The sequence below is a fragment of the Melanostigma gelatinosum genome (genome assembly GCF_949748355.1).
Source record: "Melanostigma gelatinosum genome assembly, chromosome: 4".
NCBI lineage: Eukaryota > Metazoa > Chordata > Actinopteri > Perciformes > Zoarcidae > Melanostigma > Melanostigma gelatinosum.
Window position 1 is genome coordinate 29,028,418 of NC_136637.1, and position 18,051 is coordinate 29,046,468.

Sequence of the window (18,051 nt, forward strand, 5' to 3'; positions counted from 1 at the left end):
ACAGAGACAGACAGACAGAGAGAGACAGAGACAGACAGACAGAGAGAGACAGACAGAGAGAGAGAGCGAGAGAGAGAGAGCGAGAGACTCCTCCCCTGCAGGCCGTCCAGCTGAAGGAGTCTCTCCATCCTCAGCAGCAGCTTCAGCTCCATTTGGACTCACAGTCCTCCGCTGCTCCTTTTCATGACTTTGTGGCGTCGCTAGCTTTCTCTGGGGTGGAATCTCAAACAGCAGAAGTCAATGGATTAGCACACTGAGCCTGTAGGATTATCGTTACTGCAGCGAAGACCTGACGGACGATGGCGCAGGCAGTCTCACTGTTTGGCATTATTCTGAAAATCAGTTGTGTTGCTGGTAAGAGAATCAATTAAATACTCATCACATCTTCCTTCTGAACCAACAACTTCAGTTAAACAACAAACTAAGTTTCGCAATAGAGGCAATCAGTTATTACTTTTTATGTCAATTTAATGTATCAGAATCAGAATCAGAATCGGAATCGTTTGTTGCCGTGGTACGTTGAACAGACAGGAATGTGAGTGACGGGATAGCTGTCAGTTGTAACGATTAGGACAGGCATGAATGAGCTTTGCTGAATACTTTTGTGGTTAATGAAGAGTTCCATAAGTCTGAAATGTGATGAGTATGAAAAAGTATTCTGGTGTAATCCACGAATGTCTGCTCTGGGATATGTTGAGAAGAGGAGGGAAATGTGAGTCTATTTGACAAAGAAGAAGGAACTAACGACTCACAACCCAACACACAAATCAATCAAATCAAACGTATGTCATTCCCACTTGGTCAGCCTGGAAAGTTTTTTTTCCATACAATACAATGTGTGCTTTAGGGCCTCACAGGGAGGTGGTGGGCAGCCTGTATCCTCAGAAACAGGAACCCCACCTAGGCCACACTGTGCCGGGCTATTGAGCCTGACCCGGCCCATCTTCCCCTGCTTCCTGTTTTGACACAGCTCCGCCATTTTCTGCAGCAGTGGAAAAAATGTCCCCTCAGTAGCCAGTTACGAAACACCCTTTTTGAAAAATACAAATGTGCTTTTGAACCTGATTTAATTTCCATTTAGTGCATCTTTAAAGGACCATACTGTGCGCGTTATTGGAAACAATAGTGACCTCTGACCCCTCTGTGAAGCTGTTGTATGTTCGCGCTGCACAGACTTGTGTCATCACTGTGTTTGTCGACTCCTCCAGCCATCGAACTGCGGTTTATGCCCGATCCACCGACGCTGAACATCTATGGCATTCACAGGATGAACAAATCGGACAACCTGGAACTGACATGCAGGTATACGTATATGAATATACTTAACCAGTTCAATCCATCCATACAGTACAGGACTGACTCAATATCTCTCGTGTGGCAGGGGCCGCCAGTACCTGAGGTGGACGACCCCTCCTACGAGCACTCGCTTCTCCACCAGTGACTGCAGTGGATCGGGACTCTTCTGCACGACACTGCAGATCTCCAACGCGACCGTCAACGAAACCGGACAGTACCAGTGCTCCTACAGGGACCTGAAGGTGGAGGACGGCAAGACGTCAGCAGCAGCTTATGTGTTTGTCAACGGTACAACCCACTCCAAAGCAAACTGACATCTTTGCGTGATTATATTACATTATATTTTGTATCATAAAGTAGGTGATTGTATGATTGTATGATTGTATTGTGTGAAAGGTTCGGATTGCAATACTGCAAATCGTATCACTGTCAATATTTATACCCCAAAATACTGCAGATGCTGCAGTCACAGCCTCACAAAGGACACGCTGCCAACTAATACACCGTTTTTAACTGAACGTACACACATTATCCGTGTTCTTTCAGATTACAAGGTGCCATTTGTGCCGCCCGAGAAAGAATACGAGGTGGTGTTCATCCGTGAGGGGGAGCGGGTGGTGATACCGTGCCGAGGCTCGGTGGAGGATCTCAACGTCACACTCCACACTGTGAGGAAGAGTTGTTTCTGTTCCCTTCATCTTCTCTCTCTGCTGCACAGAATGGAAGCAACTTCTGTGGGACGACCAGCATTGCAGAACAACTAATACCTCCGTTTACAGGGTTGCAGATAATCATTTTAAAAAAAGGAACAGAGATATTATGTTATTTATAATAACAATGATATTGTGTTGTTTCTAAAAATGCAACCAATAGACCCTTTTACAGCCGACGTGGTTAAAAACATACGTGTGCATGTTGGCAACGGCCATCCAGACGAGTTATCGAGCTTTAGACACTGAATTAAAACCGTTGCATTATGTTCGGTTGTCAGATTCCACAGCATCACGACCATTTCGGTGTTTCACTTCAACACGCGACTGTCTTAACTGGTGACTTTCGGTCGTTCGCACTAACTTGCGTTAGTCGGTAGATAATAAACAGATGAGTCTGTTTGAATTGAATTGAAGGCTTTGATGAGGACACCTACATGATCCGTTGGTGTCTTTTAACAGCTGCCATCGCGAGTCACCAGTTAACACCGTCACTGGTCCTCATCAACATTTGACCCTCGACATCTGATGAATGCCGCTGGTTCCGATGATGACCTCATCTGGGTTGTTTAGTCAGACTTCAGGAGCTGTTACACAGACACTATCCACAGAGACTCGTCCTCATGTTGAGGAAACTGTGTAAAACCAATGGAATTGAGACAAAATGTGGTTTCAGGCTCACAAACTGGAATATACATTCTCAAGTATTTTTCTCACCTAATGTGTAGTTTTTTATCTTATCTTATTTACATATCTGGGTATGGGTGCTTGTGTGGAAAAATTCTTGGTGTTTTTTGTATTTTTTCTTTTTTTCTATGTTCGAAATCAGTAAATGTTTGTGTCTGTCAGAAGTATCCAAATAAGGAGCTCTACCCCGATGGGAAGGACTCCCTGTGGGACGCCAGGACGGGCTTCACGGTCCCCAGTCACCTGATCAGCTACGCCGGCGTCGTGTCCTGCCAGACCCGCATCGGGAATGAGACGTTCAAGTCCCCGCTCTACATTGTGGCTGTAGTCGGTAAGACGGACGGAAAGATGCACACAGCAAAGTATCAGCTGTAGAAATAATGTGTGTGTGTTTCATTCGACTGAATGGATATCTAAACTTGGTGGGAAGGCTGTGTCTCAGGTCCTGTCTACAGATATAGACAGTATATATTAAAAAGAAGATACGTTTTAGGGTCTCAAAGGTACTTTGAATTTGTGTGGAAGCAATGACATCTTTACATAACGGATGGTTTCACTTCAACAACGACCAGCGAAGATCAGTCAAACGCACCTAAAGTCAACACCGTCGTTCCTTCACCGCGCGATGCTGTTTTTGCCGTGTTAATCTGGTGTTTTGCGTGAGGAAACTCGTTCCCCACCTTCTCAGAGTCTTCCTCGGCAGGATACTGCTGCTGAAAGGCCCCCGAGATGTCTGAATATTTCGTAGAGCAAGACTCCCAATCGCCCTTTTTAAGCTTTTATTTCCTTATATCGTAAAGTGACGCTACGCAGAGAATCCACCTCGTCGATTTTAGTTTTCGACACAGCACCAAATATAAAGTATGTATCAATAAAGAAATAATTTGCTGTTGCTTTGCTGTTGTTTACAATTTGTTAACACCGCCAAAGGAAAATGAGCAGAAGCTCCTTTGGTATTTGAGGTGTCAGTGATGTAGCCTTTATCGCGTTCTATAATGTTCTAGTTCTAGTGGAGACATTTTGAGAAACGTAGGTTGTGTGGACAGAATTTTCAAACCGTAGAGGAACATATGATCGTAAAGTAGGTGAAAGACTTGGTGGAGTACTGAGCGAGCGAGGAAAAGTACGAGCAGAGAGAGAGAGAGAGAGAGAGAGAGTCAGCAGTCGCAGGAGAACAATAGGCCGTCGACTGACTGCCATGTCGTCCCTCCCTTTTCTTTTCCGCAGGATACAAGATCTACGAACTCACCCTGACCCCCGCTCAGCTCAGGCTGTGTGCGGGGGAGCGGCTGGAGCTCGGCTGCACGGCCAAAACCGAGCTCAACGTGGGCATCGAATTCAACTGGACCCACTCCGGTCAGGCCCTGGTCAGTGCCCGAGGCCTTCCTGCTCTTCCTCTGTGCCGGGCAACGCCGACATGTATATTTGACATGCGACAGTCTGTCTTTAATACATCGCTGAGGACGGACAGAGACACCAGACGAGTTGTATCTCACTTACTCACGTATTCCTTACTTCCTGTTTTCAGGAATCCTTTAGTTTATCTCAAAGTGCAAAGGTGACCAGATGTGTTTTCGATGTCGTGCCGGTTCATATAAGAAAAACTAGAAAACAGCATATTCAGTAGAGTGCAGATCTCCCCCAGGTGTGTTTTACTATCGTACTCTCATATAGTGCCTAACTTTATTGGATCATAACATATCGGGTATTGTGCAGATTAAAAAAACAACTTTCTATGGATGTCAATTTTTGAGCCACGGCAGATGCCAAAATGTGGTCTGCAACCAGGCGACAACCAGCAGGTCAGAAAAGTGAAGCCGATGCTTCACGTGTTAAAGCTGCATTCTCTCTAGTGTCCACCAGGGGGCGACTCCTCTGGTTGTATAGAAGTCTATAGAAAATGACTCTACTTCTCTCTTGATTTATTCCCTCAGTAAACATTGTAAACATGAGTTTATGTCTCAATCTCTAGTTTCAAGTCTTCTTCAATACAGCATGATGTTCATTTAGTACATTATGGTCCATTTAGAGTCACACAGACCATAAAGCAGGGGATGCTTTAGGGCGTTCATACAGCGTCTCTACGTCACTCCTTCACAGTCCAAATAAGGTGAATTCCCATCATTGGTTGCGAAAATGTCAAGATGGCAACGGCCAAAATGCTGAACTTGAGGCAGTCCACAAACCAATGAGTGACGTCACGACCACTACGTCCACTTCTTAAACACCGCCTACGCCTGCAACAGATGAGTTAACTGAAGGCTTTGCTACTTTACGTTAGCTAAAGAAAGGTCTTCCTCTCATTCATTCTGATGTGTTTTCATTGTCTGAACAGCACTTCTGAATGTTCTCTCTCTCATGTCAGACCTCGGTGAACAATTCGAGGCCGACCCACACGACGCCCAACAAGAAGAAGCTGTGGAACTCGCTGGAGCTTTCCAGCAAACTCAGAGTGGAGAACGTGACGGTCGACCACGCCGGAGAATACACCTGCACCGCATCCAGCGGCAAGATGGAGAAAAGTGCCTCAGCATTTCTTAAAGTGTATGGTAGGTGTCCTGCAGACAGAGACCTCCCACTCAGGTGGAACGGTTTTATTTTTCAACATTTCTCTCCTATTCTTTTCCAAAAAGTGTTTTTTATTTCAGTTTTTTTTCCGCTGGATGTGTCTGGAACCCCAAAACGGACAAAATGTAGTAAAATGTCAAAAGTCTAAAATATAATGAATAAGTCAGAAAGTAGTATTCGTCAAATAATTAACATAGATTGTAAAGAGAAATAAAACATACTTTTCCTTCAACCTCAAATTAATTCATGAAATTGTTTTTTTTTTATGTGTTTTGTTTCATTCTGCAATTTATCTTTCACCATCTCATTTTGTTTTTCAACTCCTTTTTTACACTTTCTTTTTGGTGTTGGTATTAGTCATGTATCTACCATGGCGTATGAGGGCTATTGTAGGTAAAAATAATAATATTTACGGAGCCGGAAGAGGGGGTAATAATCAGAGAGAAAACAATGAATTTGAGATCATTTACACAAAAAACTTTGATATTTTAAAATATTAAAGTAGTAAATATACAAGAAAAAACTCAGACATTTGAGAGTAAAAACTTGAATAACCTCTGAGAACATAAAGTTTATATAAAGCTCTAGTTTCAGATTCAAGGAACCACGTCTTTTCTCTCAGAATCTTTTTTTTTTCGTGGCTTCCATATTTTATTTCATTAATTTCTTTCTTCATACAATGGCTCTAATAATACACCGATATTAATTTATTCCCTTTTTTCTTTAACCACATAACTTTTCCCATTTTCTTAATGCGCATACGATTGATGGAACAATTACTGTGGTTCTTTCTTAAGATTTGAACATTGAAATATTCAACATTTGTGTGTTGTGACTCTTTTTTCATGCTTCCAGAAAAGCCTTTCATTGATATGAAGGAGCCGTGGACGAAGGTTTGGGAGGTGAACGTGGGGGATCAAACATCCATCCCCGTCAAGTACTCAGCCTACCCAGAGCCCAGCTCCAGATGGTACGTTCAGGGAACAATGCATAAAGTACGAGCAGCACTTTGTCCCGCAGTTAGTTCAAACACTTGACTTTCCATTGATCTTCGTCACATTCATAGATTCAGATACTTCATGTGCGCTGCTCTGTCTGCCCAGGTTAAAGAACGGCCTTCCGCTGAAGGAGGATTACAGGATCAAACAGAGAAGCGACGCCCTCGTCATCCGCGGAGTCACACAAATGGATGCTGGGAATTACACGATGGTCCTGACCAATAAGATCACCAAAGAGGAACAGAGGCGCTCTTTCCAGCTGCTGGTCAACGGCATGTCTTCTCTGTTTCTTTGCTTTTTACAGTGTTCTTTGCGCCGTTATTGGCGGGACGGTGGTGCTAACTGTCCGTGTCTTCTCCTCCAGTGCCTCCTCACATCATTGAGAAGGAGGTGGCGGTGGACACTGATGTGTACCCGTACGGCAGCAGCCCCACCCTGAGGTGCACCGCTCGTGGATTCCCCACACCTGCACACATCCAGTGGCAGTGGATGTCTAAAGACGACTGTCCAAAGGCCTTCCAGTGAGTCACGTGCTGCTCAGCTCAGCTCAACTCATTGGTCGTTGATTTAGAAGAGGAATAGCTGCTTCCGTGATGTTGACAAAAACAGGAGAAGAGACAAATAGCGCCTCTGACCCGATGCAGGGCGGAGGATGTGATTAATGTTCTCCACACGGGTCCGATTTTAACGTCACTTATTGTCAGACTTGAGAATGTGATTTCATACAATCTGAGATTTGGTGCGTTCCTGGATCAGTTTCTGGTCCGTGCAAGAAACCGACGGGAGGCGTCAGCGGTCGCCCGACAGCCTCCTCAGGTGTGCCGTGATCTGCCGCGCGTTGACAGAAAGCAGTGCGCGAGTGTCCGGCTCCGTCCAGAGACCATCAGCAGCTTTCCTTATCTCCTGTCCGCACATCGGAGCACTTCCTCAGTCCTGCGCTACGTTTCCTGTTGTTCCCGTCGTGCTCCCTGTAAAAAAAAGACAAAAGAAACTCAGAAAGCTCTTCTTCCTGCTGAAGCGCGTCTCTTCTTGCAGACTTGTTATCATCTTCTGACTTTTAAAATAAACTCAACTTCCTCGTTCTTCTTCATTTTGATGGACAGTTTGTCTCTGCCTCGACTAAAAACAAGTTGCATAACTCAGCAATAACAGGACAGAAAAAGAAAGAAACATATGAAGTACACAGTGAAAGTCATCGTTCTCCATTTGTAAACGTTAATGTGCGTTCGGTGCGTCAGAGAGAAAGAGAAACAACTCTGCACTTCTTCTGTGAGGACATTGTTCAGAGACGTGTCACCTGCTTTCTGTTTGTTTTTGTCCAAAAGGTCACGGCTGGTGAAGTCTGACGTGCAGCTGGCGGCGTGCACAGGTTGGCGGCATATCAGCAACAGCACCGGCCATCACCCAGTCGAGCGGATCATAACTGACGCCGCGCACAACCAAAAGGTCAATAACTCCCCTGGATTACACCCCCGCCTCCCCGCTGTCCCCGATGGAGGACTGAAGCGGACATTGCAATAAATAAATGAACAAATAAATACATTTATCAATAAATAAATAAATAACAGCCTCCATTGTTAAATTTGGAAGCAATAAATATGCCCAGAAATAAAAACAAGAATTATTATTTTTGTTTTAATTTATTTTTATTTAAATATTTTTAATGTTTACATTTATTTCTGCTTTTCTTTATTCTCTATTCATTAATTAGTTTTTTTGTTCAAATAAATAAACATATCTTATTCTAACATATTTTTAAATGAACCTGCACATTTATTTGATGATTAAGTTTATGTATTTAAAACAGTCATTTGTATTTATTTATTTATTTATTTATCACAACGGCAGCTTCAGTCCTCCACAGACAATCCTCGGGTTCAACAGTGTTGCAGTTGCACTTTATTCAACGATCGATCATAAACAAATTAAATGCATTTTCCCAGAAAATCGCGAGCTCTTTGAAGGTTGAGAAAGCCGAGGCCCACGCCCTCTACAGATGCACGGCTGCCAACAAAGTCGGGGAGGATTCACGCATCATCTTCTTCCACGTCACACGTGAGCACTGGTCTCTTTCTTTTGGTCTCGTGTGGCTTCTCTCCTTTAACTGTGACCACGCTTCAGTATGCACCACGCCCGCGTGTCCATCTGCTCTGCAGGCGGCCTGGAGGTGAGCGTGTCTCCCCCCGGCGCGCCCTTGGAGGAGGACCACGTGGTTCTGCGCTGTAAGGCCGACAAGCTGCTCTACGGGAACATGACCTGGTTCGGTGTCACCAACATATCGGAGTCGGAGCAGATCACGCCGGTGCAGCCGTGTCGCCCGTGGTGGAATGTAACTGTAGTTAAGAACAATTTTGAGGTACTTGTACTTTGCAGAAGTATTTTCTATTTCTAGATGGTGGATATTTTCTGGTACTCGGGGTCTCTTGCAAAATAAGCCTCTCGGAGTTATAACCAAAACCCAACCGAAGGTCGGCCATTTTTAATTGAATGTGACGAGGTGGCAAAAAAGGTCCGAAGTTAAGAGTCCTGAGTCAGATCTGCTCCACATTTCACAGCCATGATAATACATTTAAATGACAATTAAGACTCATGTATTAAGACTCTGTATATTAAAATATTTCCCGTCGCTCCCTTGAACTGCAGCGGAGTCCCCCGTCTCGTGTAACGCTGTCCAGCCTGCAGGGCACCAACGTGACCCTGGAGCTGTCGCTGCCCAACGTGTCCCCTCGGGACGAGGGTCTGTACGCCTGTCAGGTGGAAAACATTAAGACTCGGGAGAAAACCTGCCTGATGCGCCGTCTTTCTCTCAAAGGTGAGACAAATGTACAATTCCCCTTTTTTTATGTTTGAGAACATTCAGGACCTACAAGTTGAAACCGTCATTTCAAGCAGGCAGTTTTCCGGTTCTGAAAAGTGAAGCCGATGCTTCATGTGTTAAAGCTCACTTGATTTATTCCCTCAGTAAACATTGTAAACATGAGTTTATGTCGCAATCTCTAGTTTCAAGTCTTCTTCAATACAGCATGATGTTCATTTAGTACATTATGGTCCATTTAGAGTCACACAGACCATAAAGCAGGGGATGCTTTAGGGCGGGGCTACTGTGATTGACAGGTTGCTGCTGCTACCAGAGATCTTCAAAATAGTCAACAAAAACTGACATTTAGAGTTTTTTTAAATGTATTTCCTTTGATTCTGATTTTAGGTCTTGAGGCGGCAAGGATCCATAATAATTTAACCGACCAAAAGGTTAACGTGAGCGCAACGATCAGCCTCCTGTGCGATGCTGGCGGGACGCCGAACCCGACGGTGGTGTGGACCAAAAACAACCACACTGTGGTGGAGGGCTCAGGTGAGGCGGTCACATGGCTTCTCTAATGAACGCTCGCTCACGTCACACGTTGCCACAGTTCATTCAATTAATAGGCACGGATTGCTTTCAGGCGTGATCCTGAGTCAGCACAACCACATTCTGACCATTCAGCGGGTGAAGAAGGACGACAGCGGTCTGTACACCTGCACGGCCTGTAACAGCCGCGGCTGTGACACCTCACAGGCCTATTTGACGACCGAAGGTCAGTCCCTCCCCCGAATCATAAAGTATTACAGTACGATGATGAAGTATTTCCTGTTTACTGATAACACATATCGGCCCCTGGGCACAGACATGTCAAAGGCCCCCGACCCCTCCTCCATGGGAGCAAGAGCCCCAACTGTAGTTGTCGTTTTGTGTCTGTTTGTAGTTGTTTTTCGTGTCTTTATGCTCTTTTTGATTCTCTTTATACTTATTTCATGCTTGTTTAATACTTTTTTGGGGTCTTCGTTCTGTCTCGAAATCTTTTTTTGGTCTTTTTGCATCTCTTTGTAGTTGTTTTGCATCTCTTTGTAGTTGTTTTGCGTCTCTTTGTAGTTGTTTTGTGTCTCTTTGTAGTCATTCTGTGTCTCTTTGTAGTTGTTTTGTGTCTCTTTGTAGTTGTTTTGCATCTTTTTGTAGTTGTTTTGTGTCTCTTTGTAGTCGTTATGTGTCTCTTTGTAGTTGTTTTGTGTCTCTTTGTAGTCGTTATGTGTCTCTTTGTAGTCATTATGTGTCTCTTTGTAGTTGTTTTGTGTCTCTTTGTAGTCATTATGTGTCTCTTTGTAGTTGTTTTGTGTCTCTTTGTAGTTGTGTTGTGTCTCTTTGTAGTTGTTTTAAAAGTGTAGCTTTTGTTGTTTTGTGTACTTTGTAGTAATTTTTTGTCAATTTGTGTATGTTTTGCATCTCTTTGCAAACATTTACTAGATTTAGAGAACATTTAACTTACAACACGAAATGTTCACGCTCACTTCAAACAGAGGGTCCAGGTGCCCCGGACCCCTCGCAGCCCCTGGACCTGTCCCCAGTAGGCCACTTCAGTTATCCACCCACGGCTGGTGAAGAAAATATTGCTCATAGTTCATGTAGGATACTCCAGCCTTAACCTCTTGTAAATACCCACAATACTCACAAAGACCGTGTATTTATATCTGACCTCAAGGCTTCAACAATTCATATCAAACATCTGACATTTTTTGATATCAAAGATTTAGAGTAAGAATAACTTTGCTTCCGCATGACAGGAAGTCGGCCCAGTTAGCACACATCCTCCTCGGTGTTTCTAAATCCAAAACAATGAGGAGAGAGCGACACAGCGACACACAAACAAATGACTAGAACCAGGTCCTACGTGACCCGGACCCCGCCAGCAGAACAGAGACCCAGTTAGAGTTGCTCTGGGCTGCAGGCGTCATCCCTGCAAACAAGGGAGGGCAGAGGACGGGCGGACAACAACAACGTCTCGCCTGCGTGTGAGGGAGTTTTACAGAGCAACAAGCAAGAGCAGGCAGTTTAACAAAAAGAGAGATTTTCTGAAGGTTTTTGGGGTGAGGACGGTGGTTGAATGTCATATATGACACATGAGTCACATGACCGGCCAAGTTTATTACACGTTTCTTTCAAATTAAAGCTATCTTCGTGATATTTGCGTTTTTAAAACATATGTTTACAATAAATTTCACAAGGGAACAATTAATCTGTGAAAAGTTTGAATGTAAACTATTCAGACCACCCTCCTAACAACAAGAAGAAAGAACACCATTCGCTCCCCTTTCCTGACCCAGTCTTTCCCCCTCATCATCATCGTACAGTCACACGCTGAACTGCAGCGGAGAGACGTCGGCTCATTGCAGCATGTCGCTCACGACGGCTCCAAAAGGGCTTTTACGAGTTGTCTTTGGCAGTAATTGTTCTGGCCGACTCCTGAACATTTGTTATGACTCGATAAAATATCAGTTTGCTTGCAGTCCAGATTCCAACAGTCTCCTTCCTCCAGCCCAAACACACACACACACACACGCACACACACACACACACACACACACACACACACACACACACACGAACATGCCAAAGACAAGACGGTCTGAACTTTATGCAGCTCCACCGAGGCACGCCACTGAAATCACAATCGACATTCCACCGTGACTGTCCCACGTTTTTGTTCACTGAGGGATTTGTTGTCTGTGAGCACGCCTGCATCTCAAATTGTTGGGTCCATTCTAGGTGCAGAGGAAAAGACCAATGTGGAGCTGATTGTTCCCATCGGGTCAGTGGTCATCGCCATGTTTTTCTGGTTGCTGATCGTCTTTGTCATCCGTGGAAGAAAGAGAGTAAGAACTTCCTCATCCTCATCCTCCCTTTGCCACACTACATACATCCTTCCTCTGGAAAGCCCAAGGAAGGATGATTCTGAATGAAAATGTAAAAAAAGAAGTACAGCTAAAATGCACACGCAGTGTGGGGGTGTGAGACTGATTAGAAGTGACTGGTTTGGCTCTCAGTGGCAGCCCTCCTTTGTTTCCAGGAACAACCGGGTCCACTTTCTGCTCCGATAAGTCACGTAGACCAGCAGCACTGATTGGGATCTTTTTTAACGAGAGAGGGGCAATGGAGTCACTGGAAACATGCTGTACAATTTAGTTTTCGATCATTAATTCGGATGTTTTTTCTCGCACGGTTTCAGCCAACTCGGGGGGATCTGAAGACGGGCTACCTGTCCATGATCCTGGACGCAGAGGACATGCCCATGGACGAGCAGTGCGAGAGGCTCACGTACGACGCTAACAAATGGGAGTTCCCTCGGGACAGGCTGAAGCTAGGTGAGACTGCAAGGTAGCACAGCGAGTAAAGGAGCCAAGCAAGCATCTGCATCGCCTTGAACAGGACACGAAGCTCCTGCAAGTCCCCGCTTAGAGAGTTGGAAGAGTTTTAAAAAGATCACAGAGATTGAAATTTGCTTCACGTTTGGTGTGAACACAGGATGGAGATGTGTCCGTCACGAAAGTCAGAGCAGCACCAAAAATATAAAAAGTCTTCCAGAGGTGATGAAAAGTTATAGCAATCCATCCAATAGTTGTTGAGACATTTCAGTCTGGACTAAAGTGGTGGAGCAACGCTAGCAAAACTACAAATCATCCACTTTTATATGGTTGATCGTTTCAGATGAATTCCAGTTTAAAATGAATTCTAATCAACACATCATATGACGGGTGATGTAACTGCATCTGGCGCTGTTATTTGTGCCTTCATGATGAATGTCCTGCATTTAAAGGTGACCCGCTGGGACGAGGAGCATTTGGTCAGGTGGTCGAAGCGGCCGCCTTCGGCATCGAGAAAGCCACCACGCACACCACTGTTGCAGTCAAGATGCTTAAAGGTGAGTGTTTCCTCCACCAACACAAAGACAACAAATACACTAATTCTGAATTGAATCTGTCCGTCTTACAGAGGGAGCCACGTCGAGCGAGTACCGCGCCTTGATGTCCGAGCTGAAAATTCTCATTCATATTGGACATCATCTCAACGTCGTCAACCTGCTGGGAGCCTGTACGAAGCCTGGAGGTGAGCGAGCACAGAGCTGTCCTTACCTTCGTCCTCTATTCTCCATGACCAGGCTGCATTCTGTCTAGTGTCCACCAGGGGGCGACTCCTCTGGTTGTATAGAAGTCTATGAGAAGATGACTCTACTTCTCTCTTGATTTATTCCCTCAGTAAACATTGTAAACATGAGTTTATGTCTCAATCTCTAGTTTCAAGTATTCTTCAATACAGCAGGATGTAAAGTCGTCTTACTTTGACCCTTAACCTCTTCCCCTCACTCCGCAGGGCCACTGATGGTGATTGTTGAGTACTGTAAAAACGGAAACCTCTCCAGCTACCTGAAGAGCAAGCGTGGCGAGTACAGCCCCTACAAGGTAAATGGAACCCTCTCCTCCAGCAGCTCATTGTCAATCTCCATTTTCTCCGCCAATCAGCTCTTCGATCAGGTGACAGCCAGGCGTTTCCCATCATGCATTGGGTCGTGCAGTCGGTTGAGAGTAATTTTTGAGAGTCGCCTGGCTCAAAAAAACGCAGCGCCTCGATCTCATGAGGTCATTGGCGACCCCCCGCGGTTGCGGCAAGAATAAATCAATCTGAACATGCAGTGAGATCCGTACAAAGAAAACCTGCAGCTTGAATAAAATATCATTGTGACTCTTTCTTTCTCTGTGTTTTCCCTCGTGGTCAACAGAGGAGGCGGGTGGACAGCCAGAAGTGGGCGTCTGCAGACGAGGATGTGGCCGAAGGGGATCTGGGCTCGGGGAAGATCGCCCAGCTGGACGTCTGCACGGGAACGGCCGTCTGCTCCAGAGCTGGAGACCGGGCTTCAGGCAGCAACGTGGACACGCAGGAAGGTGGGGAAGACAACGCAGAATGACTCACTCCCACATTCGGTGTTGTGGACGCCTGTAATGTCAGGGCTCACAGTTATGATTTAAAATGCATCATGTGACCACAGAGAGCTCAGACCAGGACCATCTGACCATGGAGGACCTGATCTGCTACAGCTTCCAGGTGGCTAAAGGCATGGAGTTTCTGTCGTCCCGCAAGGTGAAACTAAATATGATCTAGACGTCTGTGTGTAAGCGTGCAGACGTCCAACATTGGAGATGATAATCTCTCTGTGCGTGTGAATGTGAATCCCTTTTGTTTCTGTTTGCTCTGCAGTGCATCCACAGAGATCTAGCAGCCAGAAACATCCTGCTGTCAGAGAACAACGTGGTGAAGATCTGCGACTTTGGCCTCGCGAGAGACGTCTACAAAGACCCCGACTATGTCCGCAAGGGAGATGTGAGTCCCCCACACTGACGCATGAGGGATCAACAGCTGCGTTTACACTGAGAGGTTTCTGGTCATTTTAAGCCCGGCGCTACTTTTCAACGAACTAAAAAGGTTCCTTTGGACCATTGTTGTCTGTGTTTCCATCACGGTTTGAAGACCTGCGAAGATCAGGCAAATCAGTGCGCTGGTCACAGGGTAAACCCTCTGCAGGCTGCAGTTCATTGTGCCCAACCGTTTCAGCTTTAAAAAAACAACAAAAAACGTGGTTTTGTCTCATTGCAACGACATCAACTGATGAAATGCAGAGGAGGGAAATTGAACTAACCGTCCGTGAAGCTAATGCTGAAGTGTCTTAAACCTGCATTCTGTCTAATGTCCACCAGGGGGCGACTCCTCTGGTTGTATAGAAGTATGTGAGAGGATGACTCTACTTCTCTCTTGATTTATTCCCTCAGTAAACATTGTAAATCTTTATTTAGACTCTGGTCGAAACGCAAAGTTCCTCAAAAAGCTCCTAGTTTCTGGGGAAGTTCCTGCAGTCAAAAGGAGGCTCAACAAACAGTCGAAATATGTGACGTAATGGAGGTTACATCCTCTTCTTGCTACAGGCTCGTCTCCCTCTGAAGTGGATGGCTCCGGAGACCATCTTCGATCGGGTGTACACCACACAAAGTGACGTTTGGTCCTTTGGAGTTCTTCTCTGGGAGATCTTTTCTCTGGGTGAGCCTCATAATCACCATTACACGCAACACGTGACACATAATGACCACTGCACACCTGCAGTATCACCTCCATCTTATCTCCTGCAGGGGCTTCTCCCTATCCGGGTGTTTGCATCGACGAGTTATTCTGCAGGAGGCTGAAGGAGGGCACCAGGATGAGACCTCCGGAATACGCCACCACCGACATGTGAGCGGAAAGTCGACACGATGCAGGTCACATGCAGAAAACCCTCGACTCGCTCCAACGTCTTCACCGTGATCCCGTTTACTTACAGATACCAGACCATGTTGGACTGCTGGCTGGATCGTCCCACAGACAGGCCCACATTCGCGGAGCTGGTGGAACATCTGGGCAACCTGCTGCAGGCCAGCGCCCAACGGGTCTGTACACCGTGTCCATCAAACATTTATATTCCAGGAAATATTGTCAGTTGTCAGACAGCAAGAACAAAGAGGATTCAGATGTACCGGTTTCTGTCCAGCCTCAATAGTCCATCATGCAATTTATGATTAAAAGGCACCGTCCATGTCTTTTACTGTGCTGTAGTTATGGCCGTCAGTGTTCCCAGTATACCGGAACTCATTCTGGGAAATTTAGGAAGTTAGCTGAAGAAATACAGGCTGACGCAAGCGAGTTGCGACAGGAGAAAGCTGATTACAGCATCAGGACAAGTAATTCCTGGAAAACGTTGAATTGATCATTTTTAAAGGCGAGTTGATATTTCGACTCATTTGTGTGGATTAATTTGATCCAGCGTGTATTTATCATCCAGGATGGGAAGGACTACATCCCTCTGACAGTCGGCAGCGAGGCAGAAGGATCTGCAGTGACCCCCGACCCCAGGAACCCCTACAGCAGGCCGCAGAGTGGGGAAATCCTGGAGGCTCAGCTCCACTACGACAACCCGCCGTCCCTCGGGTCAGCATGACGATCTCACTCTCCACGCTCTCCAGATCCACTGAATGAGTCTAATCACGCTGCTTAACCATGAAAACGTTACATTACCAGAAGCAGTTGAGAAGAAATTACACCAAAGATGATGTTGTTTGTGTAGAAAAACCATGTGGAGGGAAACAAGAAACCTAATTTCAGTATGCAAAACATGTGGACGGAGACTTAAATGGCAAAACATTTGTTGATAAGCGCATTTTTACTTTTTTGGGACTTGAAACTCGAAATTTAGGACATAGAACTTCAGCGCAAAGACCAATTTCACTGGTCAAACAAATATCTCTGCAGGTGGAAATCTGTTGAAATCGTCGTTGCACGAATATTTTGTACCGTTCACTTACGGCTTTGAGGAACTCCTCCGCTGTGAACGTTATCCAATCGCCTGCTCCCTCTGTGCAGACTGTCCCAACAGAGCGAGCGGTGCGGCCGTCCCCTCAGTGTGAAGACGTTTGAGGACGTCCCTGTGGCTCGCAGCCCGGTCACGGTGAGTGTCTGCACGTCCAACACAACACACATCTCAGCTGTGATCTACTTACTCCTCAGCAAATGAGCCTTATTTGATTTATTCTATCTATTTATTTCTGCAACAATCCAAAATCTAATCTCATTGGTGAAATATTGCTCAAAATCTGTTAAAAAGGCCTTGAAATAAATCTTATTTTAAAAACACTTACCAAGCTAATTTTTCCATTATTGCAAGCAAACACACGTTCACGTTCATTAGTTTTGATTCATCCTTGGCGTGGACGTACCCTGCTTTACGAAATAAAGGGTGAACTCTCTGTTTGCACCAACCGCCGTGTTGATTTCCGCTGCTGCCGTTTCCACAGGACGGTCACACAGACAGCGGTCTGTGCTTCCCACCTGAGGAGGTGAAGGGTTTGAATCCACAGCTGCCAACGACACCCAACTTCAGGTGAGGGCTCACATCATCACCACACAGAGTGTCACTGTGTTTTAGCTGCAAACCAAGTTTAAATGTAACCTCCCCCCCCCCCTCCAGTCAGCTGCTGCGCTTTAAGAGCAAAGAGTCTCTGGCCTCGGAGTCGTCCAATCAGACGAGCGGATACCAGTCGGGGTACCACTCCGACGACACAGACGCCCCGATCTACGCCAACGAGGAGGCCATCATGAAGCACAACATGCTGAAGAAGCCTCCGCTGCCCAAGACGCCGGACAAGTTCAACGCGGAGATCCGCTACAGCACGGCGCCTGTCTGACCCCCCCCCCCCCCCACTACAACTTACCCCCCGAGTCGTTTCACTGCACGACTTTCAGGTGTTGCTCAATAAGTCAGCTGGGGAAAGAAAACTGGAAGGTTGTATGATGAGTTTGTAAGCGTAGCGCTCTTCGGCCATGCTTTCATGTTTACTCAGCCAGTAAAAAAGGTCGAGACACGAGGACACGCCCACTTCCGGAAGCGCAATCCAGCCACTTCCTCTAACGCAGGAAATGACATCTGGAACGTTCAGATAATTGAATCTGCAAATGTTTGTTTTTTGGCAGATTAAATGTCCAGTAAGGAGGTCGTTCTCACACCTCAATCCCAACACTGTCACATTTGTACAGTTCTTCTCTGCATATATATATAACTTACAGTATTTTATTGAAAATGTATTACTCTACCTGCAATAAATGTAACTAGTTTTATAAAATAAAAAATACTCACAGATTAGGACGGCTCTTGTTTACTCTGTTATTGTGAAATCTCCCGTATTTGTCACGAATCAATGAATCCAGACACATCTCATGTCCTCTCTCTGCGTCTAACGCAGAGAAAACACTACTTTCTCAGCCGTGTGTGTGTGTGTGTGTGTGTGTGTGTGTGCGTGTGTGTGTGTGTGTGTGTGTGCGTGTGTGTGTGCGCGTGCATGCTGTAGGAACAATGCCCTTCCAACCTTGGGTATTTCCTCAGCTGTATTCAGCTCACAATGCCCATAAT

The 18,051-nt window shown here is 45.6% G+C and overlaps 1 protein-coding gene across 2 annotated transcripts; it reads left to right on the forward strand.

Annotated features, from left to right (window-relative positions):
• Positions 1–198: 198 nt before the first annotated feature.
• kdr (kinase insert domain receptor (a type III receptor tyrosine kinase)) lies at positions 199–17,784 on the forward strand. 2 transcript variants are annotated; one of them, XM_079266766.1, is made up of 31 exons: positions 199–354; positions 1,209–1,302; positions 1,382–1,584; positions 1,843–1,964; positions 2,856–3,024; positions 3,921–4,060; positions 5,059–5,242; positions 6,117–6,231; positions 6,365–6,531; positions 6,624–6,780; positions 7,585–7,705; positions 8,203–8,314; positions 8,416–8,615; positions 8,903–9,071; positions 9,465–9,611; positions 9,703–9,834; positions 11,838–11,944; positions 12,298–12,433; positions 12,886–12,990; positions 13,062–13,175; positions 13,440–13,528; positions 13,846–14,008; positions 14,113–14,204; positions 14,322–14,444; positions 15,044–15,155; positions 15,245–15,344; positions 15,433–15,538; positions 15,931–16,076; positions 16,509–16,593; positions 16,940–17,025; positions 17,113–17,784. In XM_079266766.1, exons 1-31 carry the CDS (start codon positions 300–302, stop codon positions 17,327–17,329), a joined length of 4,068 nt encoding a protein of 1,355 aa, XP_079122892.1. In that variant the 5' UTR covers positions 199–299; the 3' UTR covers positions 17,330–17,784. The 2 variants fall into 2 exon arrangements, with proteins under 2 accessions (XP_079122892.1, XP_079122893.1); XM_079266767.1 differs by having other exon boundaries at positions 2,859–3,024.
• The last annotated feature ends 267 nt before the right edge of the window (positions 17,785–18,051 follow it).

Coding starts and splice junctions, on each gene's coding strand:
- kdr (XM_079266766.1), top strand. CDS start 300: ATGGCGCAGGCAGTCTCACTGTTTGGCATTATTCTGAAAATCAGTTGT. Junction 4,061..5,058: donor CCCACTCCGGTCAGGCCCTG/GTCAGTGCCCGA, acceptor CTCTCATGTCAG/ACCTCGGTGAACAATTCGAG. Junction 6,781..7,584: donor GACTGTCCAAAGGCCTTCCA/GTGAGTCACGTG, acceptor TTTGTCCAAAAG/GTCACGGCTGGTGAAGTCTG.